The sequence below is a fragment of the Oncorhynchus nerka genome, linkage group LG17 (assembly GCF_034236695.1).
Source record: "Oncorhynchus nerka isolate Pitt River linkage group LG17, Oner_Uvic_2.0, whole genome shotgun sequence".
Classification (NCBI taxonomy): domain Eukaryota; kingdom Metazoa; phylum Chordata; class Actinopteri; order Salmoniformes; family Salmonidae; genus Oncorhynchus; species Oncorhynchus nerka.
Genome location: NC_088412.1, coordinates 41,507,554 through 41,534,040, shown reverse-complemented (window position 1 = coordinate 41,534,040; position 26,487 = coordinate 41,507,554). Strand labels below are relative to the sequence as shown.

General features: G+C 44.5%; 2 protein-coding genes across 2 annotated transcripts; both read left to right on the top strand.

Annotated features, from left to right (window-relative positions):
• Positions 1–6,292: 6,292 nt before the first annotated feature.
• On the top strand, positions 6,293–15,314 carry LOC115145263 (zinc finger protein 239-like). The gene is made up of 3 exons (XM_029686698.2): positions 6,293–6,594; positions 6,873–7,785; positions 14,886–15,314. Exons 1-3 carry the CDS (start codon positions 6,387–6,389, stop codon positions 15,088–15,090), a joined length of 1,326 nt encoding a protein of 441 aa, XP_029542558.2. The 5' UTR covers positions 6,293–6,386; the 3' UTR covers positions 15,091–15,314.
• A 255-nt stretch (positions 15,315–15,569) lies between these two features.
• LOC115145517 (sal-like protein 1) lies at positions 15,570–19,061 on the top strand. The gene is made up of 2 exons (XM_029687047.2): positions 15,570–15,868; positions 16,225–19,061. Exons 1-2 carry the CDS (start codon positions 15,676–15,678, stop codon positions 17,421–17,423), a joined length of 1,392 nt encoding a protein of 463 aa, XP_029542907.1. The 5' UTR covers positions 15,570–15,675; the 3' UTR covers positions 17,424–19,061.
• The last annotated feature ends 7,426 nt before the right edge of the window (positions 19,062–26,487 follow it).

The window sequence follows — 26,487 nt, the reverse complement described above, 5'->3', positions numbered from 1 at the left end:
TTCACATAGAGTTGACCTTGCGACACGGGCCGTGTATTATCCTGCTGAAACATGAGGTGATGGCAGTGGATGAATGGCACGACAATGGGCCGCAGGATCTCGTCCCAGTATTTCTGTGAATTCAAATGATCACCGATAAAACACAATTGTGTTCGCTGTCTGTAGCTTATGCCTGCCCATACCATAACCCCACCGACACCATGGGGCATTCTGTTTACCTTCTGAAACTGGGATACATCTGTGAAGAGCACACTTCTCCAGCATGCCAGTGGCAATCGAAGGTGAGCATTTTCCCACTGAAGTTGGTTACGATGCCGAACTGCAGTCAGGTAAAAACCCTGGTGAGGACAACGAGCACGCAGATAAGCTTCCCTGAGACGGTTTCTGACAGTTTGTGCAGAAATTCTTTGGTTGTACAAACCCACAGTGTCATCAGCTGTCCGGTCTAGGCTGGCGTGGTCACACGTGGTCTGCGGTTGTGAGGCCGGTTGGACGTACTGCCAAATTCTCTAAAACGACATTGGAGGCGGATTATGGTAGAGAAAGGAACATTCAATTCTTTGGCAAAAGCTCTGGTAGACATTCCCGCAGTCAGCATGCCAACTGCACGCTCCCTCAAAACTTGAGACATCTGTAGCATTGTCTTGTGTGACAAAACAGCACATTTTAGAGTGGCCTTTTATTGCTCCCAGCACAAGGTGCACCTGTGTAATGATCATGCCGTTTAATCAGCTTCTTCATATGCCACACCTGTCAGGTGCATGGATTATCTTGGCAAATGCAAAATGCTCACTAACTGGTAAACAAATTTGTACACAGAATTTGAGAGAAATAAGTTATTTGTGTGTATAGAATATTTCTGGGACCTTTTATTTCATCTCATGAAACATGGGACCAACACTTTACATGTATTACTGAACATAAATACAAACGCAACATCTCGCTACATGTTTTTCCTGAACTGCGTCAGACTCGCTCTCCTTCCATCGTTTTCCCTACCTCAAGAATGTGCTTGAGATAGGGTATCTCTCTTGTCTTGTGTGTGTGTGAATTTCTAGGATGTGTTTCTAGGATGTTGCGGTTGTCAAGGCAACAGTTGGCAGGGAGGGAGAGCAACCGGAGAAGCGGGGATAGAGCAGGGTGGGAGTGAGGTCTGACTTCTCAGTATTACTAGAATTTACATTTTAAATCCATATGAATTATTAAAAGCTTCTGCCACTGTGGCTGGAAAATAGGAGAGAGAAAAAATGACGGGGTGAAAGAGGGGGGCTGCAGAGAAAGAGGGATAGATAGATAGAAAGATAGATAGATGGATAGACGGATAGACGGATAGATAGATAGATAGATAGATAGATAGATAGATAGATAGATAGATAGATAGATAGATAGATAGATAGATAGATAGAGAAAGAGTGGTGTAAGTAGAAGAGAGAAAAAGGAAGGGGGAGAGGGGTAGAGGGGGGAGCACGACGGGTTGGGGAGGATGGCTACTGGAGATGGCAGTAGGAAGGAAGAAAAGGTGATGGAGGTCTACAGAAATAAATGGGGTAGCTACAAATCCCTGGCAAGTGGAAAAAACATGGCATTATCAGACAGATAATGAGATGGATAGACTTGTTCTGTTTGTAAGGTGTGGTGGGGGCGGGGAGGCAGAGAGCAGAGTGGGAGTACGGATGGCGAGAGAGAGAAATATTTTAAAAACACGTAGCACGACACAAAAGCAGAAAAGGAAGGAACTAGAGAGACAGATAGAGGTAAAGATAAAGGTAGGACATATCGAGCAAGGGAGAGAAAGAAGAAAAAATCTTCCAGACTATCATAATGCAGTTGAACGCAGATAGGAAAGGGGGAGAGGGAGGGGTCTGAATCAAAGGTAAAAAGGAGAGCTGTAATAGAGGGAGAGAGAACGAGAGAAACAAAACGATAAATAGTGTACTGTATGTGCTGTGCTTTTGATGTTCCGAACCAAGAGCCACAAAACAAATACACACACACACACGTCTCGGTAGAGTTCAAAGGAGTGTGTGTGTGTGTGTGTGTGGGGGGGGCAAAGGATCCGAGCAGCAGTAAGAAGGGATTGGTGTGTCTACAGACTTAACTCTGTGAGAAGATACATTCTGACTTGCCGGTTTTAGCAGACTGGGAGAGAGAATGCAGTGTGATGCAGAGGACAGGGGAAAGGAAGGGAGAGGAGATCTCTTGGGAGATAGCATTTGGGACTTAAAGTGAGGGAGGGAATGACACCGACTGCTTACACTCCATATTCTGTAAGAATATTTATTTCCATTGAATATACCGCTTTATCGAAATCCTCCCCCCTTGAATGTAACACAGACCATCCCTGTACAGCAGACCCGGGCTTCCATCCCACGTCAACAACATCAGTGCTCCAGAAGCTAGCGTGCTAACCTCACAATGTACATTGTTAAAGGGTCCAAATGATTCCAGGTAAATAACTATTTCAAAATTGTTCTGAAATGGCTGATTCAACGCATCTTTCAGTTCAGGCTGATGATGCAGTATGTAGCCTTTTAACCTCCTAGCAGAATCAGTATTCAATTCATTGCAGATAGTGGCCTTCCAGATAGTCAGATATTTCTTATTTTAAAAGTGTGCTTGATTTGTACAGCAGCTTGTCGTGGATGGAGGGAGTCAATTCAATTCGAATCCATTCAATTCAAAACACTTGATTTATCCAACAGGGGCCAATAATGTTGGCAGTAGTGTAGATATGTAAAACCCACATAACATTAACACACACGCCATGATCACAGCAACAACAACACCACCAATATGACATGGAAAGGGGCAGACCTGTGGTGGCGTGACCTGTTCAGCTCTGATGACCACCATATCTATAACCTTTCTATTACAGGGTGTCAACTCTCTTCGTCACCCATGACACATTGCACTTGTGTGTCCTGGGTGAAATGCACTCCTGAGAGCGCCATAGATCCGGAAATCCACGATCAGTAATATGACTCCTGGTGTGGTATTGTTTTTTACTACCCAACATTTTGCATCTTTATTTCATAGTTTCCTACTTGGTGTGTGTGTGTGTGTGTGAGTGGGTTTTCACAGTGGCTATACATGATACCACACTGGCCCCAGAAACCAAACAGTCAAGACAGTCGAAAACCTTCAACTCAGGCCAAAATCATATTATCCAATAGTTCTCAACTCTACAGCTAAACACTTAATTACTCACCTGCAAACATTCTAACTCAACCTTTAACCATAAGATTTATTCTGTACAAGATAATATATATATAAGATAATAATATATTTCTACCCCTTTTGCAACAATAAGAGAAAGAAAGAGAGGAAGTGAGAGAGACTATGGGAATATCTCAATTGCATACTCTTCTCTCGTCTCCTTCTCAAAACCAACTGGATGAGAAAGCAAAAGGTCCCGCCCCTCTGACCTTCTCCTCCAATGGGGTTTGAGAAGGAGACGAGGAGAGAGGACACGAGGTGTAATGTAATTGAGATCTTCCAAGAGAGAAGGAGCGAGAGAGACAAAGAAAGGGGACATTTAGAGAGGGTTACAGTTAACCTTCAGGGATTTCATTTTCTTCTCTGGCTGAATTATCTCATCGTTAAATCTGACTGAGTTATCGAATCAATAAATCCGATTCAGGGACTGCAGCCTCTCCCACACAATCGGCATCTCCTCTCCTGCATGGAGGACGGCAGTGGGCAGTCCAGTCCAGAGGGTCACGCACCTCTTCGTCTCCCGACAAAGCCCTGATGTTGATACCACCGGAAGATAAGAGGCAGACCTGGTATGCGTCTCAAATGGCCACCCTATTCCCTATATAGTGCCCTTGAGCCCTGGTCAAAAGCAGTGAATATGGAATAGGGTGCCATTTGGGATGTTCTGTAAACCCAGACGACCAATCGGTGGAGGACCTAGGCTGGCAGTGGCTCACTCTGTCCAGTTACCAGATTCTCTTGGGTATCTTTCTTAAAATGTAGCTACTGTTATTAACCTTTCTTAGACACTCAGGTGACACGAGACACTTTCTTTTGCACTTACCTGCATTTTCCCAGGAGAGCCACCGCCTGCATTGACCAGGGGGGAGAGTTGCAGAGGAGTAGAGAGTTGATGTTTTAATATAGTTAATATAGTATAGAGTTATACTTGAAGAAAGGAAAAACCTGCACTCACTGGAACATTCTTTACGTTTAAATGTCTTATATTTTAGCAGCAGTTATCAAAGCAAGCGGATGCGCTTCTTTCTTCCAGGATAAACCTTTAGAACCCAGCACCCAAATCATCTTTTAGACTACAAAACGTTTGAGCTGAGCACACCAATGTCTCTTTCAAAGATAAAGGGAACCCATCTTTAATCACCTTGAGCTGTGATTCAATTGAGTTTCGTTCAATATGCATACTACACTTGTGTAATGAGTAACCTTGCTTGAGACCTGAAGACTTGCCTTACTTACAAGCCCTTAACCAACAATGCAGTTTTAAGAAAATAGAGTTAGTAAAATATTGACTATATAAACTAAAGTAAAAAATGTAAACAAAAGTAACACAACAACAATAGCGAGGCTGTATACAGGGGGTACTGGTACCGAGTCAATGTGCAGGGATAGAGGTTAGTCAAGGTCATTTGTACATGTAGGTAGGGTAGGGGTAAATGTAGGTAGGGGTAAAGTGACTATGCATAGATAATAAACAGCGAGTAGCAGCAGTGTAAAAACAAAGGTGGGGGCGGGTTAATGCAAATATTCCAGGTGGCAGTTTGATTAATTGTTCAGCAGTCTTTTGGCTTAGGGGTAGAAGCTGTTTGGACCTAGACTTGGCGTATCATTTGCCGTGCGCTAGCAGAGAGAACAGTCTATGACTTGGTTGACTGGAGTCTTTGACAATTTTTTGCACCTTCCTCTGACACCGCCTAGTATATAGGTCCTGGATGGCAGGAAGCTTGGCCCCAGTGATGTACTGGGCAGTATGCACTACCCTCTGTAGTTGCCATACCAGGCGGCCATACCAGGCGATGGTGCAGCTGTAGAACTTTTTGAGGATCTGGGGAATCATGCCAAATCTTTTCAGTCTCCTGAGGGGGAAAAGGCGTTGTCGTGCCCTCTTCACGACTGTCTTGGTGTGTTTTGACCATAATAGTTTGTTGGTGATGTGGACACCGGGGAACTACAGCCCAGTCGGTGTGAATGGGGGAGATTGAGATTGCATCATCTTCGGATCTGTTGAGGTGGTATGCAAATTGGAGTGGGTCTAGGGTTTCCGGGATGATGGTGTTGATGTGAGTCATGACCAGCCTTTCAAAGAACTGCATGGCTACTGACGTGAGTGCTACAGGGTGGTAGTCATTTAGGCAGCTTACCTTCACTTTCTTGGGCACAGGGACTATGGTGGTCTGCTTGAAACATGTAGGTATTACAGACTCGGTCAGGGAGAGTTTGAAAATGTCAGTGAAGACATTTGCCAGTTGCTCCGCACATGCTCTGAGTACACACCCTGCTAATCCGTCTGGCCCTACGGCCTTGTGAATGTTGACCTGTTTAAAGGTCTTGCTCAAATCGGCTACGGAGAGAGTGATCACACAGTTGTCCGGAACAGCTGGTGCTCTCATGCATACTTCAGTGTTGCTTCCCTCGAAGCGAGCATAAAAGGCATTTAGCCCGTCTGGTAGGCTAACGTCACTGGGCAGCTCGCAGCTTTGTTTCCCTTTGTAGTCCATAATAGTTTGCAAGCCCTGCCACATCCGACAAGCGTCAGAGCCGGTGTAGTAGGATTCAATCTTAGTCCTGTGTTGACGCTTTACCTGTTTGATGGTTAGTCCGGTTTAATGTCCTGCTCCTTGAATGTGGCAGCTCTAGCCTTTAGCTCGGAGCGGATGTTGCCTGTAATCCATGGCTTCTGGTTGGGATATGTACGTATGGTCACTGTGGGGATGATGAGGTTGATGGACTTATTGATGAAGCAGGTGACTGAGGTGGTATACTCCTCAATGCCATTGGATGAATCCTAGAACATATTCCAGAACATCTGCTGACTTCACTTAGGTCTGTCTGTTTAGTCTTTTTGTGTTTGGTCTTCTGTTCATAGGCCTAACACTTTGATTAAGGGCTGAATGATAAATTAGTTGAGTAGTTGAATCAGATGTTGTTGGGATGGACCAGGATTGAGGGTTCATGTTATAAAACTACTGATGCAGAGGAAATTATACAGGGTTGCACTGCCCCCTTGTGGCTCAACATAAACAAGACAGCAATTTCACCTCCCAAACAGCAGGTGGCGATAAAACAACATACACACTTCCGATTAACCCAACTACCAACAAACGAAGAGTAAAATCACAACATCAGCTGAGAGAGAGACGGGACATTATCCTGCAGTATTTTATGTCTTTAAAATGACAAAACTTCAACTGTTGAATGCCTACCTGACAGAACGTTTAACGGTAGTGGTGCGGGAGATTCTGGACGTGGTCGGGGACACAGTGGCCGAGTACCGAGAAGAGACGTCTAGGACGAAGAGAGAGAATGAAAGCGCTAAGAGAGAAAATGAAAGCCTTCGGCGACAGCTCCGGGACATCTTACTCTTGGCGGAGACAGACTGGCGTAAGAACATTTAGTCGGATTTGTTGGATTATGCTAATTTAATGATCATGCAGAAATTAGTTGGCAAACTGTCAACGAGCTAGCTACATTGGGTGACGTCTGTCTGTTGACGATTGACAGCAACGTTACGTTGGCTCGCGAGAAGTGCCCGAATTCCCCTAGCAGCAAACATGAACAACTAATAGTAGTTCATGATTCATTACAATGTCATACATATTTACTCAATTTCTTACTTATTTAGTGACAGCACTTTGTCTTTGCACCCTCTTTCTAAGCAGGATCCACCAGCCTTTCTCTCTCTGGGCAGCAGCAGCAGCTTTGTGAGCAAGAGTGGAGCTCCAGGCAGGAACAGGACCCAGAGCCCCTGCAGCAGAGCCAGGTCAACAGACGAGGGCTACAGACACAGAGCCAGGTAGTGTTGGGTAAGGATGGGGGTCTCACAGGACCAAACCAGGAACACACTGAAACGGTCCGAGTAGAAGAGAAGTCCAGTCCAGTCCCAAAGACGGAGCACAACTCAGACCCAGAAGCCAAGGGTTTTGGAAACACCTCGTCCTTGGCACCATCTTTGTTCTCCTCCAATGCCCACTGTGCCACAACAACTGGAGCAGCCAAGGCTGAAATGCCAGTCCTTAGGACAGAGAGAAAGAGGTCCTCTCCCATCGACTCAAACCAGGGACGGATCAAAATGGAACCCAAGGAATGCGACGTCACAGTGAACCTTACCAACCATGAACCTCAATCCAGTTCAGGCTACACAGGTCTTCCTATAACACTACTACCCCACAACCATGAACTCTCAGGCGACGCTGGCTTCAAAGACCTTCCGGATATGGACATCTCAGAGCTCCATAACACACCTGTACATGACCAGCAAACATATGAAACAGATCCTGGGTCCAAGGACCAGGTGTTGCCATATAACGAGAGTAACAACTTCACCCCCACCGACCACCAGGAGGGGCGCCCACACCGCTGCACCCGATGTGGGGAGAGTTTCAGCCAGGCGGCCAGCCTCCACCTCCACCTCCAGTACAAGAAGCCCTACGCCTGTGACTGGTGCTGTAAGTCCTTCGCCCAGTCGGCTGACCTGCGGCGCCACCACCGTATCCACACGGGGGAGAGGCCCCACCGCTGCTCCTGGTGCTCCAAAAGCTTTACCCAGAGAGGCAACCTGAGACGACACCTGAGGTTGGCACACATTATTATATTGTATTATTATGCAGTGAGCTCCAAAAGTATTGGGACAGTGACACATTTAGTTATTTTTGGCCTCTGTACTGCAGCACGTTGGATTTGAAGTAATACAATAACTATGACATTCAACTGCAGACTGACAGCGTTAATTGAAGTGTATTTTCATTCATATTGGGTGAACTATTTAGAAATTAGAACACTTTTTGTACATAGTCCCCATTTTAAGTTGGGATGAATTCACTTATGTGTGTTAAAGTAGATAAAAGTTGAGTATTTGGTCTCATATTCCAGGGCACGCAATGATTACATCAAGCTTGTTGGATGCATTTGCTGTTTTCATTTTCTTTTCAGATTATTTTGTGCCCAATAGAATTGAATGGTAAATAATGCATTGTGTAATTTTGGAGTCAATGCATTTTTTTGGTCAACAAGAATAGAATATGTTTCTAAACAGCCGTCTATCTTCACATAAAAACGTAGTACCGACTCTGTGGCTGGGGCCTGGGTATTGGGCAGGTATGGCCTATATAGGTTGTTGGCCTATGACAACTTGTCCTCCATTGAATGTTGATTACCTGGTTTATCCCTATCACCAGGGCCGGCTCCAGGCATAAGTACCGCAGTTGCGGTCTCAACTTACTATTAAGAGTTAGAATAGTAGAATACACTAGGTTATGCATCAGCAATTTGGTTATGCATCAGCCATTTTTCTCTTGTTTTGTCATCACTGACAATCACTCAATTAGCCATGTCAGATAACTATTTTTAGATTGGTAAGTTAGTCTAGCCAGCTATAAAAACTTCATGGCCAACTACCGACCGTGCACGCAGGGCACATGCCCAGGGGCCCTGAACTCCAGGTGGCCCCCATTGATTTTGTTAGTCACTCTCACTCAGATATCATTAACATTGCATAAGTCATGGGAAATTGTGTATAATTACAGGAAATTTACTTTAAAACTGAAAACAATTATCTTCATCACATGGCAATAGGGGTAGAATTGAAGAAAATTTGCTGTAAAACTGGAAACATTTTTGCCTTTGTCCCATGGCAAAATGAGTAGAATTCATGTGGATGCTACCATGATTACAGCTATTCACAGGACTAATAAAATTTGACATTTTTGCCTTTGTCCCATGGCAAAATGAGTAGAATTCATGTGGATGCTACCATGATTACGAATAGTCCTGAATGAATCGTGAATGATGATGAGCAAGAAAGTTGAGACGCACAAATATTATACCCCCAAGACATGCTAACCTCTCAACATCACAATAACAGGGGAGGTTAGCATTTTGCGGGGGTATAATATTTGTGCGTCTCAACTTTCTTGCTCATCATCATTCACGATTCATTCAGGACTATTCGTAATCATGGTAGCATCCACATGAATTCTACTCATTTTGCCATGGGACAAAGGCAAAAATGTCCAACTTTATTAGTCCTGAGTGAATTGTGAATAGCTGTAATCATGGTAGCATCCACATTAATGTAGAAGCGTTTAGAAACATATTATATTCTTATTTACAATAAAAGTGACTCCAAAACGACAATACATTACCATTCATTTCTATTCAGCACAAAATCATCTGAAACACAACCAAAACAAACAGCAAATGCATCCAACTGCTGTAATCATTCCGTGCTAGGAATATGGGTACAAATACTAAACTTTTGACTACTTTAATAGACATATAAGTGAATTTGTCCCAATACTTTTGGTGGACTATGTACAAAAACTGCTGTAATTTCTGAACGGTTCACCCAATATGGATGAAAATACCCTCTAATTAAAAGCTGACAGTCTACACTTTAACCTCAGTCATTGTGTCATTTTAAATCCCAAGTGCAGTACAGAGCCAAAACAACAAAAAATGTGTCGCTGTCCTAATAGTTTGGTAGCTCACTGTATATTGTAGGGAATTTAGGCGCTAGCCCTGACCAGTGACTGTCAATCCAACACCTTTTACACTCAATCCAACACCTTTTACACTCAATCCAACACCTTTTACACTCAATCCAACACCTTTTACACTCAATCCAACACCTTTTACATCCAACACCTGTTACACCCAAAAATCCAAACCTCTTGACAAGGCTGCTAGGTGTTGGGTTAAAGTCTCTCCACTCCATTTCTATATATATATTATTATTATTATAATATACACTACCATTCAAAAGTTTGGGGTCACTTAGAAATGTCCTTGTTTTCCATGAAAACATACATGAAATGAGTTGCAAAATGAATAGGAAATATAGTCAAGATGTTGACAAGGTTATAAATAATGATTTTTAATTGAAACAAAAAAGTGTCCTTCAAACTTTGCTTTAGTCAAAGAATCCTCCATTTGCAGCAATTACAACCTTTGGCATTCTAAACTCAGCAAAAAAATGATCATTTGTAAAAATCCAAATAACTTCACAGATCTTCATTGTAAAGGGTTTAAACACTGTTTCCCATGCTTGTTCAATGAACCATAAACACCTGTGGAACGGTTGTTAAGACACTAACAGCTTACAGATGGTAGGCAATTAAGGTTACAGTTATGAAAACATAGGACACTAAACAGGACTTTCTACTGACTCTGAAAAACACTGAAAGACAGATGCCCAGGGACCCTGCTCATCTGTGTGAACCTGCCTTAGGCATGCTGCAAGGAGGCATGAGGACTGCAGATGTGGCCAGGGCAATAAATTGCAATGTCCGTACTGTGAGACGTCTAAGACAGCACTACAGGGAGACAGGACGGACAGCTGATCGTCCTCGCAGTGGCAGACCATGTGTAATAACACCTGCACAGGATCGGTACATCCGAACATCACACCTGCGGGACAGGTACAGGATGGCAACAACAACTGCCCGAGTTACACCAGGAACGCACAATCCATCCATCAGTGCTCAGACTGTCCGCAATAGGCTGAGAGAGGCTGGACTGGGGGCTTGTAAGGCAGGTTCTTACCAGACATCACCGGCAACAATGTCGCCTATGGGCACAAACCCACCATGGCTGGACCAGACAGGACTGGAAAAAAGTGCTCTTCACTGACGAGTTGCGGTTTTGTCTCAGCAGGGGTGATGGTCGGATTCGCGTTTATCGTTGAAGGAATGAGCGTTACACCGAGGCCTGTACTCTGGAGTGGGATCGATTTGGAGGTGGAGGGTCCGTCGTGGTCTGGGGCGGTGTGTCACAGCATTATCGGACTGAGCTTGTTGTCATTACAGGCAATCTCAACGCTGTGCGTTACAGGGAAGACATCCTCCTCCCTTGTGGTAACCTTCCTGCAGGCTCATCCTGACATGAACCTCCAGCATGACAATGCCACCAGCCATACTGCTCGTTCTGTGCATGATTCCCTGCAAGACAGGAATGTCAGTGTTCTGCCATGGCCAGCGAAGAGCCTGGATCTCAATCCCATTGAGCACGTCTGGGACCTGTTGGATCGGAGGGTGAAGGCAAGGGCCATTCCCCCCCTGAGAAATGTCTGGGAACTTGCAGGTGTCTTGGTGGAAGAGTGAAGTAACATCTCACAGCAAGAACTGGCAAATCTGGTGCAGTCCATGAGGAGGAGATGCACTGCAGTACTTAATGCAGCTGGTGGCCACACCAGATACTGACTGTTACTTTTGATTTTGACCCCCCTTTGTTCAGGGACACATTAATCCATTTCTGTTCACCACATGTCTGTGGAACTTCTTCAGTTTGTCTGTTGTTGAATCTTATGTTCATACAAATATTTACACGTTACGTTTGCTGAAAATAAACACAGTTGACAGTGAGACAGTGTTTCTTTTTTTGCTGAGTGTAGTTAGTCAATTTGTTGAGGTAATCTGAAGAGATTTCACCCCATGCTTCCTGAAGCACCTCACACAAGTTGGATTGGCTTGATGGGCACTTCTCAGCTCCATAGGCTTGAGATCCGGTGACTGTGCTGGCCACTCTGTTATAGACAGAATACCAGCTGACTGCTTCTTCCCTAAATAGTTATTGTATAACTTGGAGCTGTGCTTTGGGTCATTGTCCTGTTTTAGGAGGACAATGTCTCCAATCAAGCGTCGTCCACAGGTTTTTATTTATTTTAATTTTATTTAACCTTTGTTTAACTAGGCATGTTAGTTATGAACAAATTCTTATTTACAATGATGACCTACCAAAAGGCCTCCTGCGGGGACAGGGCCTGGGATAAAATATATATATATATTGTTTTAATACAATAATTATAGGACAAAACACACATTACAACAAGAGAGACAACACTACATAAAGAGAGACCTAAAGACAACAACATAGCAAGGCAGCAACACGACAGAACAACATGGAAGCAGCACAAAACATGGTACAAACATTATTGGGCACAGATAACAGCACAAAGGGAAAGAGGGAAGAGACAACAATACATCACACAAAGCAGCCACAACTGTCAGTAAGAGTGTCCATGATTGAGTCTTTGAATGAAGAGATTGAGATAAAACTGTCCAGTTTGAGTGTTTGTTGCAGCTCGTTCCAGTCGCTAGCTGCAGCGAACTGAAAAGAGGAACGACCCAGAGATGTGTGCTTTGGGGACCTTTAACAGAATGTGACTGGCAGAACAGGTGTTGTATGTCGAGGATGAGGGCTGCAGTAAATATCTCAGATAGGGGGGAGTGAGGCATAAGAGGTTTTTATAAATAAGCATCAACCAGTGGCTCTTGCGACGGGTATACAGAGATGACCCGTTTACAGGAGTATAGTGTGAGGTGATGTGTCCAACAAGGAGCATTGGTGGCAAATCTGATGGCCGAATGGTAAAGAACATCTAGCCGCTCGAGAGCACCCTTACCTGCCGATCTATAAATTACATCTCCGTAATCTAGCATGGGTAGGATGGTCATCTGAATCAGGGTCAGTTTGGCAGCTGGGGAGAAAGAGGAGTAATTACGATAGAGGAAACAAAGTCTAGATTTAACTTTAGACCGCAGCTTTGATATGTGCTAAGAGAAGGACAGTGCACCGTCTAGCCATACTCCCAAGTACTTGTATGAGGTGACTACCTCAAGCTCTAAATCCTCAGAGGTAGTAATAACACCTGTGGGAGGAGGGGCATTCTTACCAAACCACATGACCTTTGCTTTGGAGGTGTTCAGAACAAGGTTAAGGGTAGAGAGAGTTTGTTGGACACTAAGAAAGCATTGTAGAGCATTTAACATAAAATCCGGGGAGGGGCCAGCTATCATCTGCATATAAATGGATGAGAGAGCTTTCTACTGCCTGAGCTATGTTGCTGATGTAAATTTGAGAAGAGCATGGGGCCTAGGATCGAGCCTTAGGGTACTCCCTTGGTGACAGGCAGTGGCTGAGACAGATTTTATGACTTTTTATACACTGCACTCTTTGAGAGTGGTAGTTAGCAAACCAGGCCAAAGACCCCTCAGAGACACCAATACTACTTAGTCGGCCCACAAGAATGGAATGGTCAAAGCTTTGGCCAAGTCAATAAAAATAACAGCACGGATAGCCTGAGTGCACTTAATTCTCATTTGCCTGAAAGATAGCCAGCCAGCCTGAGTATACATGTGCTGAGCCTTTCGCCAAATGCAATTCTTGAGGTGGAGTAACTCTGCAAGGTCACGGTCGAATCATGGGCTGAACCTGTTTTTAATTCTCATTTTCTTTATAGGGGTGTGTTTGTTAACAATATCACTGAAAAGATCCAAAAATTATGTCCAGACGTCTTCGACAGAGGGGGACCAAGCTGATTCTATACCATTTTACAGAGGCCAGTTCATGAAGGAAGGCTTGCTTCATTAACATTTTTTTAGCAAGGGTCTATGACAAATCAGGACAGGTTGTTTCACTGAGCAGCCATTACAAACACAGGCTGTAAAACAGGAAACACCAGACTGATACCTATCAGGATTATTTGTGAGGATAACATCAAGGTGAGTAGCCTTTTCTGGGTGTTTGGAGTCATACCTTGTGGGATTGGTAATAATCTGAGAAAGATTTAGGGAGTATGGCATGGCGTTGCAAAATGGAGTGATAGCCTTCCTTCTTCAAGATCCCTTCTACCCTGTAAAAATCTCCCACTTTACAACCAAAGCACCCCCAGCCAATCACATTGCCTCCGCCATGCTTGACAGATGGCGTCAAGCACTCCTCCAGCATCTTTTAATTTTTTCTGCGTCTCACGAATGTTCTTCTTTATGCTCCGAACACCTCAAACTTAGATTTGTCTGGCCATAACACTTTTTTTCCAATCTTCCTCTGTCCAGTGTCTGTTCTTTTGCCCATCTTAATATTTTATTTTTATTGGCCAGTCTGAGATATGGCCTTTTCTTTGCAACTCTGCCTAGAAGGCCAGCATCCCGGAGTCACCTCTTCACTGTTGACGTTGAGACTGGTGTTTTGCTGGTACTATTTAATGAAGCTGCCAGTTGAGGACTTGTGAGGTGTCTGTTTCTCAAACTAGACACTCTAATGTACTTGTCCTCTTTTTCAGTTGTGCACCCACTGTTTATTCTGGTTAGAGCCAGAATGCGATGTTCTGTGAAGGGAGTAGTACACAGCGTTGTACGAGATCTTCAGTTTCTTGGAATAGCCTTAATTTCTCAGAACAAGAATAGACTGACGAGTTTCAGAAGAAAGGTCGTTGTTTCTGGCCATTTGGATCCTGTAATCGAACCTACAAATGCTGATACTCCAGATACTCAACAAGTCTAAAGAAGGCCAGTTTCATTGCTTTTTTAATTAGAACAAAAGTTTTCAGCTGTGCTGAAACATAATTGCAAAAGGGTTTTCTAATGATCAATTAGCCTTTTAAAATTATGAACTTGGATTAGCTTACACAAAGTGCCATTGGAACACAGGAGTGATGGTTGCTGATAATGGACCTCTACGCCTATGTAAATATGCCATAAAAAACTGCTGTTTCCAGCTACAATAGTCATTTACAACAATAACAATATCTACACTGTATTTCTGACCAATTTGATGTTATTTTAATGGACAAAAAATGTGCTTTTCTTTCAAAAACAAGGACATTTCTAAGTGACCCCAAACTTTTGAACAGTAGTATAGATATATTTATTTTATTTATTCTTTCTTATATATTATAGGATCCACACCGGTGAGAGACCCTACAGCTGCCCCTACTGCCACAGGACTTTCAGCGACGGAGACACCATGAAAAAGCACAAACGGACTCACTCTGGAGAGAAACCCTATCGCTGTGTCCAGTGTCCCAAGAGCTTCACTGTGGCCAGCGGCCTGCGGGTACACCTGAACACACACCTGACTGATGCAGGGCAGCTCATCACATGAGGTCAATGTGCTCCACCTTTTCAAACCCCGGAGGACATGAATGGATTGTGAAACGTTGAAGTGTTTTAGCCATAGGAATATTTCCTAAATATATTTATTGGAATTAATAAAAACAGTGCAGTAGAAAACAAATGGATAATGTCACCTTAGATGATGTTTCCAGCTTGATTAAAGAGTGTGTGTTTGTGAACATGAATTAAATCAGTCCGTCATTTAAATATTAATACCACATGTCTGATTCTGTATTTATTTTGTATTAACATTGAACCATCTTTCAGGTTGTTTATTTCCAAAAGGAAGATGCCAGATGCTTGACTCACATCACCTTCACTCAAGATATGTATTAATATACTAGGTAATAAGGGTGCAAACCAAACAGATTTTAAGTAGAAAGTCCCTTTAAAAAGCTTGCCTCCCCTTTTTCATGAATTACGGTAGCGTTTTTATCACATGACCAAGGAGAGTTAAAGAAATAGGAAGTGAATGCTTTCGCCGAGGTGTTTACAAAACAATCTAGCTTGGGTCGTTACTAGGAGGCTTTCAGTGGATTTTAACAAAGATTTTGGGGAGGCTATTTTCTAGAAAATGGCCAAACTACAGCTTTTGAATGCTTACCTCACCGAGCGGTTAATGGTGGCTGTAGATGAGATACTGGAGGTTGTTGGGGGGACAGTGTCAGAATTCGAGGAGGAGACTGCCCGGACGAAGAGAGAGAATGAACTCCTAAAACGAAGGCTACGAGAAGTTGGACTCGACACGGGAACGGAGTGTTCAGCAGGTGATGATGCAAATGGCTCTTTGTCTATTGTCTGAAAAAACAGACCTCTCCTCGTCTACTTTATTTGCACTCATCTGAGACAAAAAAAAGACCTCTGCTGCCCATACTGTTTTCACCTGTCAATTCTTTCACTGAGTGCATATAAAGGGGAGGTGATGCAGGTTTTTCTAGAAGATTATGATATGGGGCATTTGGGGAGTCTCAAGCCTTGTAGATCACCAGATTACACAAACAAGCTCATCCTACAGAATGCTCGAGAACTCGTGTCTGTGTCGTTGCTTCTGTAGTTGTTTAAACTTAATCAATCTGATTTGTTTCTCTTTTCTGTCTGTCGGTATGTCCGTCTGTCCATCCAGTCTCGACCAGGCCTGTTTCTCTCTCTGTGTCTGGGCAGCACCAGTGGAGCGCCGACCAGGGTCCAGACCCTGAGTCTACACACACCCAGAACCACATGGTAATGAGCCAGGATGAGATGCCTGCCACACATAGCCAGCTACCCACAGAGTGCACCGAGTGGAAGAGTCTGTGTAACTCTCCACATACCCTGTCCTCACAACAGACCGATACATCGGCTACCACCCCAGTAGTAGCTCCATTGACTTCAGCGTCCGTGAAAAGGGACTTGGACGAAGAAGACGACCAGCATCTCCTTCCCTCTGTAAATCCCTTCAGCAGCACATCATGCCCCGTGGACAGAGTGGTTTTACACTATAACTCTGAGGGCATCAAAACAGAGCCTAGTGATACTAGCCCTACTGACTTGGGGTCAGTATCTGCTCAGATGGGGTATGGTGAACTAAACCCCAGTTCGGACCCTGGATCAGCCACTGTTGAAACCAGGTACACTGTCTCAGACCTGAGCGCTGACCTGGAGTCAGTGGTTGCAGAGAGCAGCAGGTATGGTGCCTCCACTGCCTCGGGCGTCCCCACTGACCTGGTATCAGCTAGTGCTGCCATGATCCCAGATGGCTTTTTCCGTCAGATTGGCAGCGATGGTTGTGTAACAACAGGGCCAGAACAAGACTTTGGGGACGCCACCACCACCAGTACCGTAGGTCCCTTGACCTCCCAGTTCTACCTGGGTCAAACCAGACGTCAACAACTAACAAATAGATCAACAAATAGGTGTCATCAACAAATTAACAGGTCCACAAACAACAGGGGTCAACAACAAACTAACAACAGGGGGGATCAGAGGTCCCACCCGTGCCCTCAGTGTGGTAAGATATTCAGTCACAGGTCACGCCTCAAGATCCACCTCCGCATTCACACAGGGGAGAAGCCGTACGTTTGTGCACTGTGTGGCAAGCGATTCAACAACGATGGCACACTGAGGAACCACCGGCGTGTTCACACGGAGCTGCGTCTGTACGGCTGCCCTGTCTGCGGCATGAGCTTCAAGGACGCCTACACGTGTAGGAAGCACCAGCGTGTTCATAATGGATTGCGGCCTGCCGGAGACTCGGCCCACACCTGCAGCTTGTGTGGCAAGGCTTTCAGTGAGGCGGCTAAGCTGACCAAACACATCAGAACTCATGCGTCAGTCATTGGATGAGAGCAGTACGACCTATAAAGGCTTTTTTTATAGCAATCATAAAGGATTTATAAGCACTATATAAATGCTTCACATATAATCTATAAGCGTATGTTATACACTATAAATGGTGTATAAAGGGTGACGTAACAATTCCCACTGTAGGGTTTATTGTAAGTTGATAGACCATTTCTAGATTATGACATACACTTATGATTTGTAAAGCCTTTAAGTAGTGCTATATAAAGCCTTTATTGTACTTTGCAACGGAGCTCCCAGGTGGCGCGTCCTGCTCAGGCACTTCACCTGACGTGCAGAGGGGCGTCACTACAGCCTGACGTTACCGGGGAGTTCCAAGGGTGGTGCACAATTGGCCTAGCACTGTCCGGGTTAGGGGAGGGGAGGGTTGGCATGCAATTCCTTGTCTTATCTTGCTCTAGCGTCGTCTTATGGCGGACTGGGCACCTGCATGCTGACTAGGGTCGTCAATCGAACAGTGTCCCGTCCAACACCGTTGGCCCGGCTGACTTCCGGGTGTGTATAAGAAGCAGCGTGTTTGTCCAATCCTCACTTCTTCCGAGCCCGTTGGGGAGTTGCCGCAATGAAACACAATTGGATACCACAAAAATGCTTTCATTTCTAAACGGTAAACCGATATGTATGAAAATCTCAAATCCAAAATGCTGGAGTATAGAGACACATAAAAAAAAAAATAGCTTCACTGTCCAAATACACATGGAGGAGAGTGTATGACCATGGCTGCACCAGCTTCAATGGGACATGCCTTTGTGTGCTCTTGTCTGTGGCAGATAGTGAGCATCCTGCATCTGATTATACAGTCATCAGCGAACCCACAAGCAGTAGTTGAAGTCATCATCAGATGTGATGGACTACCTTAAGCAAGCAGCAAGTGTGTGTGTAGATTTTTTAAAAATGTGTATTGTGCGTGTGTTTTATTTTGCTGTATGCGCGCAGTGCATGTCTGTTTGTGCACCGGCCCGTCCAAAGGGCAGCCTCAGTCTGTTACAGGGAGGTTATTGACTTTTGCTGTGTTGTAGTATTGATCCAGTTCCTGCTTGTGACTCTGGGGGTGGAGCCTGCTGACCTTAGAGACTGCAGAGGATGAACCATGGGTTGAAGACATTGGTGTCAAACACAATTCCTGGAGAGCCGCAGTCGGGTCAAGCAATATTTTTAGTATCTAGACCTGCAAGAAAAGCCGGGGTCATGTTCACTTGAAACTATTTGAACTTGTCCAATAAGAGTCACTGATTCATTAAGTAGAAGGGAGGAACCAAAACCCAGACACTGCAGAGCAGAATCTAAAGGACTGGAGTTTTACTCATGTGGTTTAGGAGTCCAAAAACACATTCCTTACCCCAGGATATGTCATAAGGTCACGATATAGGAACATTTCAGGAAAAGGAGCACCCCGTGTCTGCACCGATCTGAGAATTTCATTTTGGATAACACAAACCAGCTTAGGATGCCTTTATTAGTCTCTCACCATGTTCTCTGATAGCAAGTGCTCAGACTTCAAGACTTATTGTGGTGCTGATAGAGCCTAATGTACAGTAAATGGGATTATTTTTAAACGTGTGTTGTTGTAGTCATGTTTCCAGTTGCCTTTAATTTAAAAGTTTGTCACAAAAAACAGCAGCGTCTTATTGATTGTTGCTTGATACTTGTTCTGGGCAGTTGAAAATTGGTTAATGCTATCCGGAATCCTTGGGACGTCCCCAACTTACCTAATCGTAACCATTGTACATTTCAACTTCAATGAGTTAACGTTAGAGTTGGGATATCTGAAGGATGCAGTATAGCAAGGACCGTTGAACATGGTCAGAGGGTTTGCTAAATTACTCAAATGCGAAATTGAACCACCAGGGGGTAGGAGTGAGCTATTTTACTGTTCAGTAGTACTGAGTGAGTACTGGATTTCCCTCAGCCAAGCCATTTCACAAAATAGAAACCAAGTCAGACTTACACAGTAGTGCATTCCAAATGTACTTTCATATTGTACACAAAACACCTGCCTGATATAAATGTAAGAACAATTGTTAAAAGCAGAACAAGATATTCGAATACAGCCATTGAAACGTCAGTAAAAAAGCGACATTGACACATTCAGTCATGCATTAAGAGACAAAAACATGACATAAAATAACAATACAGGGAAAACACCTCAATATATAAAGTAATAATCTTTTTTTAATCAAATACTTTTTTGGGGCAGGGGATAGTTATATAAGGGAGGGGGATAACTTGTATTAGTCAATTCTGTGTTGCATCATGCAAACACATGGAAGAATTTATGTATTCATAATATCAGTGTATGTTATGTTTGGGATGCAGTGAATGTGTTTGTCCCAAATGGCCCCTTATTCCCCATGTAGTGCACTACTTTTGACCAAGCCCAATAGGGCTTTGGTCAAAAGTAGTGCATTATGTAGGGAATACGGTTCCATTTGGGTTCAAATGTCAACCATACAAACAGGATATCTGATGTTAGATATTCGTGTGCTGGTATTCGTGTAGCATAGGCATATTATTACCAACATAGATATCAATTTGTTATTAAAATAACCATAAAAGATATGGAATTCAATCAAATCAGCTTTAACAAGAGAAGTTAAAGAGCCCGTAGACTAAAACGTGCAGATGAAATCATAAAAAAAATTGGAAGTATGACGTTGAGTTGTGAATGTCAACATTAGTGACAAGAGGCCGTAAGGCAACGTGAACCGCATTCCCCATCCCACTGACCAACATCTCCATCTGTAAGGGATTTCTTCAATTGACGGAGAAGCGGACCAAAATGCAGCGTGGGGGTTATTCGTGTTCTTTAATTTATAAAGAAACTACACGAGATAACTAACAAAAACAACAAACGTGAGAAAACCTAAAACAGTCCCATCTGGTGCAAACACAAAGACAGGAACAATCACCCACAAACACACAGTGAAACCCAGGCTACCTAAGTATGATTCTCAATCAGAGACAACTAATGACACCTGCCTCTGATTGAGAACCATACTAAGCCGAAACATAGAAATACCCCAAAACATAGAAAAACAAACAGACTGCCCACCCAATTCACACCCTGACCATACTAAATAATGACAAAACAAAGGAAATTAAGGTCAAAACGTGACAGTACCCCCAAAGGTGCGGACTCCGGCCGCAAAACCTTAACCTATAGGGGAGGGTCTGGGTGGGCGTCTGTCCGCGGTGGCGGCTCTGGCGCGGGACGCGGACCCCACTTCACCATTGTCTTAGTCCGCTTTATTGTCCGCCTCCGTGGCTTACTAACCATGGCCACCCTTCTCAATGACCCCACTGGACAGAGGAGCAGAAGCTCTGGACAGAGGAGCAGAAGCTCGGGACAGAGGAGCAGAAGCTCGGGACAGAGGGGCAGGGGCTCGGGACAGAGGGGCAGGGGCTCGGGACAGAGGGGCAGGGGCTCTGCCGCCTCTGGGCTGAGGGGCTCTGGCGCCTCAGACTCCGGCAGCAGCGCCGGACAGGCGGGAGACTCCGGCAGCAGCGCCGGACAGGCGGGAGACTCCGGCAGCAGCGCCGGACAGGCGGGAGACTCCGGCAGCAGCGCCGGACAGGCGGGAGACTCCGGCAGCAGCGCCGGACAGGCGGGAGACTCCGGCAGCAGCGCCGGACAGGCGGGAGACTCCGGCAGCAGCGCCGGACAGGCGGGCTCCGGCACTCTCCCTGGGTCGACCGCCCACCTGTCTATCTCCTCCCCAGTTGTGTAGTCCAGATTCTGCTCCCATGTCCCGAAATCCTGACCTTGCTGTTGCTGTTCCTTCTCCTGCAGCTGCTGTTTACCACGCCGCTTGGTCCAGTTGTGGTGGGTGATTCTGTAAGGGATTTCTTCCATTGACGGAGAAGCGGACCAAAATGCACCGTGGTGGTTATTCATGTTCTTTAATTTATAAAGAAACTACACATGAGATAACTAACAACAAACGTGAGACAACCTAAAACAGTCCCATCTGGTACAAAGACAGGAACAATCACCCACAAACACACAGTGAAACCCAGGCTACCTAAGTATGATTCTCAATCAGAGACAACTAATGACACCTGCCTCTGATTGAGAACCATACTAGGCCGAAACATAGAAATACCCCAAAACATAGAAAAACAAACATAGACTGCCCACCCAATTCACGCCCTGACCATACTAAATAATGACAAAACAAAGGAAATAAAGGTCAGAACGTGACACCATCTATAACTCAGCGTTTCACAAACTCCGTCCTCGGGACCCCAAGGGGTGCACATTTTGGTTTTTGCCCTTAGCACTACTCAACTGATTCAAATAATTTAAAAAAAACTCTAATCTAACTTGAAGGGATCATCTACACCACCACTAGTCTATTCCATAGCATAAAGGAGTTGTGCTTAACAACATCCAAGCCTTGTATTGTATATGATTTTTATTCAGCATGCATCATTTCCGTGGTGTGTTACGGTAGGTAGGTTTGAATCACCTTTATAGACATAGAAACATACTGGTAAGTGCATTCTGTCCTGTGGCAAGTCATCCCCATTTATACCTGGTGCTAACATGTGTCCTTTGGCCTGATCCTGTCCACATTTGGATTGTGCCCACATTTTTAGACAGGTGTAGACGATTAAAAGACGCATTGCTATCTGATTGTGATCAGATCTTATAAGTGTAAACAGACAAGATAAGGAAAATATCAGGAAGATGGACGCACGTTTGAACCAGGTGTGTGTGTGTGTGTGTGTGTGTCTGTGTCTGTGTGTTTTGTGTTTTTGTGTGTGTGTGTGTTGTGTATGTGTGTGTGACAGAGCCTGTGGCAGTGTGTACAGTGAAATGCTTACTTTTACAAGCCCTTAACCAACAGTTAAGAAAGATTTAAGAAAATATTTACCAAATAAACTAAAGTAAAAATGTAAAGTAACAATAACGAGGCTATAAACAATTTGTTATTTGTACATGTAGGTAGGGGTGAAGTGACTATGCAGAGATAATAAACAGAGATAATAAACAGCGAGTAGCAGCAGTGTCAATGTAAATAGTCCGGTGGCCATTTGATTAATTGTTCAGCAGTCTTATAGCTTGGGGGTAGAAGCTGTTAAGGAGTCTTTTGGTCCTAGACTTGGTGCTCCGGTACCGCTTGCCATGCGGTAGCAGAGAAAACAGTCTATGTGGTGCAGCTGTAGAACCTTTTGAGGATTTGAGGATCCCATGCCAAATCTTTTCAGTCTCCTGAGGGGGAAAAGGTGCTGTCATGCCCTCTTCACGACTGTTTTGGTGTGTTTGGACCATGATAGTTTGTTGGTGTTTGTGGACACCAAGGAACTTGAAACTCTCAACTCTGTTGGGGCGGTATGCGAATTGGAGTGGGTCTAAGGTATCCGGGAGGATGCTGTTGATGTGAGCCCTGACCATCTCCCCTGGTGCTTTCAAATCTGATAGAACTGGATAGTGGGTTGGTCTAGATTCAAGTAACATGGTGATGCTGACAGCTAGCCTTCCAACAGGACAATAAAAGCTTCCGTTGTATTGATTTCCCGACCGACCAATGCCAAAAAGGAAGGAGTTAGGAGAAGGTGAAAGGATCCTAATGGATCTAGGCCCAGGTCATCTCTCCTACCCATATTCACTCCTCTCGCTTCACTCTTTAACCTATTCCAACTCTCCTCTCCTTTCATCTGAAAACCCAGTTTTCGTTCTCGTTCTCTCTTCCTCTCTCTTTTTGATTTTCAATGCTGCTAGCCACACGGTTTGAACACTTTACTTCTGTCTGCATTTGTTCTCAATTACAGCTGGTAATTGATGTGTTCTTGACACTAAGACTTTGCTGCGTTTGATATATTATACTGTTTTAATTTGTCATTTATAACGTCCTCTCAATCTCCAGCTTCTTCAATTCCTGCTTGGCTTGAATAAGAATGCCTGAAGCTTAAGGAAAACTCTCCTCCTCCTCCTAGTCAGACATTGTTGAGTGCCAGAATGAAGATATTATAATGGAAAGGAGAACGGATGTTTAAGAATTTAAAAAAAATCAATAGTCAAGATCGGTCGTCAGTCACCTCTAGTGTGCTGTGTCTACACTTGTAAATCATTGTTTCGTGTTGACGTTTTGGCAGCGAGGGTTTTCTCAAGACTATAGGACTCTATTCAATCCTTAGTGCTGAAGATCCACTTCATAGTGTGATTGACAATTAAAGGCTATGTTCCCGCATTCGCGGAGACTACATTCACAGTAAATGCTGCATTTTTCGACTCAATCGGGAATCACCTTTACATTTTTATGAGGATCCTCAGTGATACAGATTGAATCCAGCCCCTAGTCTCTCAACAACTTCCTTCAATGACGTCTAACAGTCTATTATCTTCTTCATGATCCTTGGTTTCTCTGTAGTACGTTTACAGCCCCAGGAGATTAACATTCACTGCAATGTATTTTTCTTTAAGAGTCTACGGACGCACCCATGCGTCAATCTAAGTAACATAATAAAACAATCCCCACCCAGAATCTGTCATTTTAAACTAGACATATCAGGTTTTCAATCCACGGCATCCGCCTATGTCAGCCTTCCGCGTCTGGTTTGTCAGACCGCGAGACATCAAAAACGTCTGTAGTGTCTGTTTGGCCTACAAATTTAAATGACCCCTCTATGGAAAGATGAGACTCTCATAAACACGATTGTGATCTCCGTGTCGCGGGACTCGTCTGAAGGTAACCCATACAAATGAATGGAAGTGTGGAGGTAGTTTTGTGCCAACAAAAATAAGGTGTTAAATATATGTGTAAAAAATCTCCTAGATATAGGACAGACCCTCCAAAACTTTATTTCTTATGATTTTTTTTTTTTCAATTCAATATTTTGTAAAATATTTTTTTAAAGATTTTCAGGGGGATACCTATAAAGGGGTCCTAAAATTCCAAATCAAATAGCTAACTGATCCAGAGGTTAAGTCATACAGATATAGCCGTAGCTGTAATGCATTTCCTTCATGACTAGATGTAACAACTCATGTCTGATTTGTATCATTTTTGACATGGGCACACACACACAGACAGACACACGCTTACGTTTTGACGTAAGGGTCTGAGAAGACGTTTGACGTCCATGGCGGCCAGGTGAGCACAGCGCTGCACCCCGACACACAACCCCTCTCCTCTCCGCCCCCCTCCTCCTCCATCGCCCTCATCTAGCGGGGGAAGGAACTGCAGGGAGAGGAGCACTCGGCCCCTCTCCTCCAGACTGTGGAGCTGCTCGTTCTCCCACTGCTCGAAGAGGGAAGAAAAAAGAAGGGGAGGTAAGGGTTGAAAGAGGAAAAGAAGGGAAGGTAAGGGTTGAAAGAGGAAAAGAGGGGGAGGTAAGGGTTGAAAGAGGAAAAGAAGGGGAGGGTAAGGGTTGAAAGAGGAAAAGAAGGGGGATGTAAGGGTTGAAAGAGGAAAAGAAGGGGGAGGTAAGGGTTGAAAGAGGAAAAGAAGGGGAGGTAAGGGTTGAAAGAGGAAAAGAAGGGGGAGGTAAGGGTTGAAAGAGGAAAAGAAGGGGAGGTAAGGGTTGAACGAGGAAAAGAAGGGGAGGTAAGGGTTGAAAGAGGAAAAGAAGGGAAGGTAAGAGTTGAAAAAGGAAAAGAAGGGGAGGTAAGGGTTGAAAGAGGAAAAGAAGGGGGAGGTAAGAGACAAAGGCAGGCCACCCTTGGTTCTCCAGAAAGGGAGATGTGACGTAATGTTAATGTTGAGCAGTGACTTAGAGGGGGGCTGGAATGTCACAAGAAGAAGGAGGAAGCCTAGGTATGCTTTACATGCTGACTAGACCGGGCTTGCATGTTCATTGTGTCCTGATTTTGGCAATCAGGACACAAAGGTTGAAATATCAAAATGAACTCTGAACCAACAATGTTAATTTGGGGACAGGTCAAAACGCATGAAACATTCATGGCAATTTAGCTAGCTAGCTTGCTGTTGCTAGATAATTTGTCCTGGGATTTAAACATTTGGCTGTTATTTTACCTGAAATGCACAAGGTCCTCTACTCCGACAATTAATCCACAGATAAAAGGGTAAGCCTAGTTAAATGGAATAATGTGTCCCTGAACAAAGAGGGGGTCAAAATCAAAAGTAACAGTCAGTATCTGGTGTGGTCACCAGCTGCATTAAGTACTACAGTGCATCTACTCCTCATGAACTGCACCAGATTTGCCCGTTCTTGCTGTGAGATGTTACCCCACTCTTCCACCAAGGCACCTGCAAGTTCCCGGACATTTCTGGGGGGAATGGCCCTAGCCCTCCCCCTCCGATCCAACAGGTCCCAGACGTGCTCAATGGGATTGAGATCCGGGCTCTTCGCTGGCCATGGCAGAACACTGATATTCCTATCTTGCAGGAAATCACTCACAGAACAAGCAGTATGGCTGGTGGCATTGTCATGCTGGAGGGTCATGTCAGGGTGAGCCTGCAGGAAGGGTACCACGAGGGAGGAGGATGTCTTCCCTGTAACGCACAGCGTTGAGATTGCCTGCAATGATAGCAAGCTCAGTCCGATGATGCTGTGACACACTGCCACAGGACATGACAGACCCTCCACCTGAAAATCGATCCCGCTCCAGAGTATAGGCCTCAGTGTAATGCTCATTCCTACGACGATAAACATGAATCCGACCATCACCCCTGGTGAGACAAAACCGCGACTCGTCAGTGAAGAGCACTTTTTGCCAGTCCTGTCTGGTCCAGCAATGGTGGGTTTGTGCCCATAGGCAACGTTGTTGCCAGTGATGTCTGGTGAGGACGTGCCTTACATCAGGCTTACAAGCCTTTGTCCAGCCTCTCTCAGCCTATTGCAGACATTCTGAGCACTGATTGAGGGATTGTGCATTCCTGGTGTAACTTGGGCAGTTGTTGTTGCCATCCTGTACCTGTCACGTAGGTGTGATGTTCGGAAGTACCGTTCTTGTGCAGGTGTTGTTACAAGTGGTCTGCCACTGCGAAGACAATCAGCTGTCCGTCCTGTCTCCCTGTAGCACTGTCTTAGGCGTCTCACAGTACGGACATTGCAATTTATTGACCTGGCCACATCTGCA

Coding starts and splice junctions, on each gene's coding strand:
- LOC115145263 (XM_029686698.2), top strand. CDS start 6,387: ATGACAAAACTTCAACTGTTGAATGCCTACCTGACAGAACGTTTAACG. Junction 6,595..6,872: donor CTTGGCGGAGACAGACTGGC/GTAAGAACATTT, acceptor CTTTCTAAGCAG/GATCCACCAGCCTTTCTCTC. Junction 7,786..14,885: donor AACCTGAGACGACACCTGAG/GTTGGCACACAT, acceptor TATATATTATAG/GATCCACACCGGTGAGAGAC.
- LOC115145517 (XM_029687047.2), top strand. CDS start 15,676: ATGGCCAAACTACAGCTTTTGAATGCTTACCTCACCGAGCGGTTAATG. Junction 15,869..16,224: donor GGGAACGGAGTGTTCAGCAG/GTGATGATGCAA, acceptor CTGTCCATCCAG/TCTCGACCAGGCCTGTTTCT.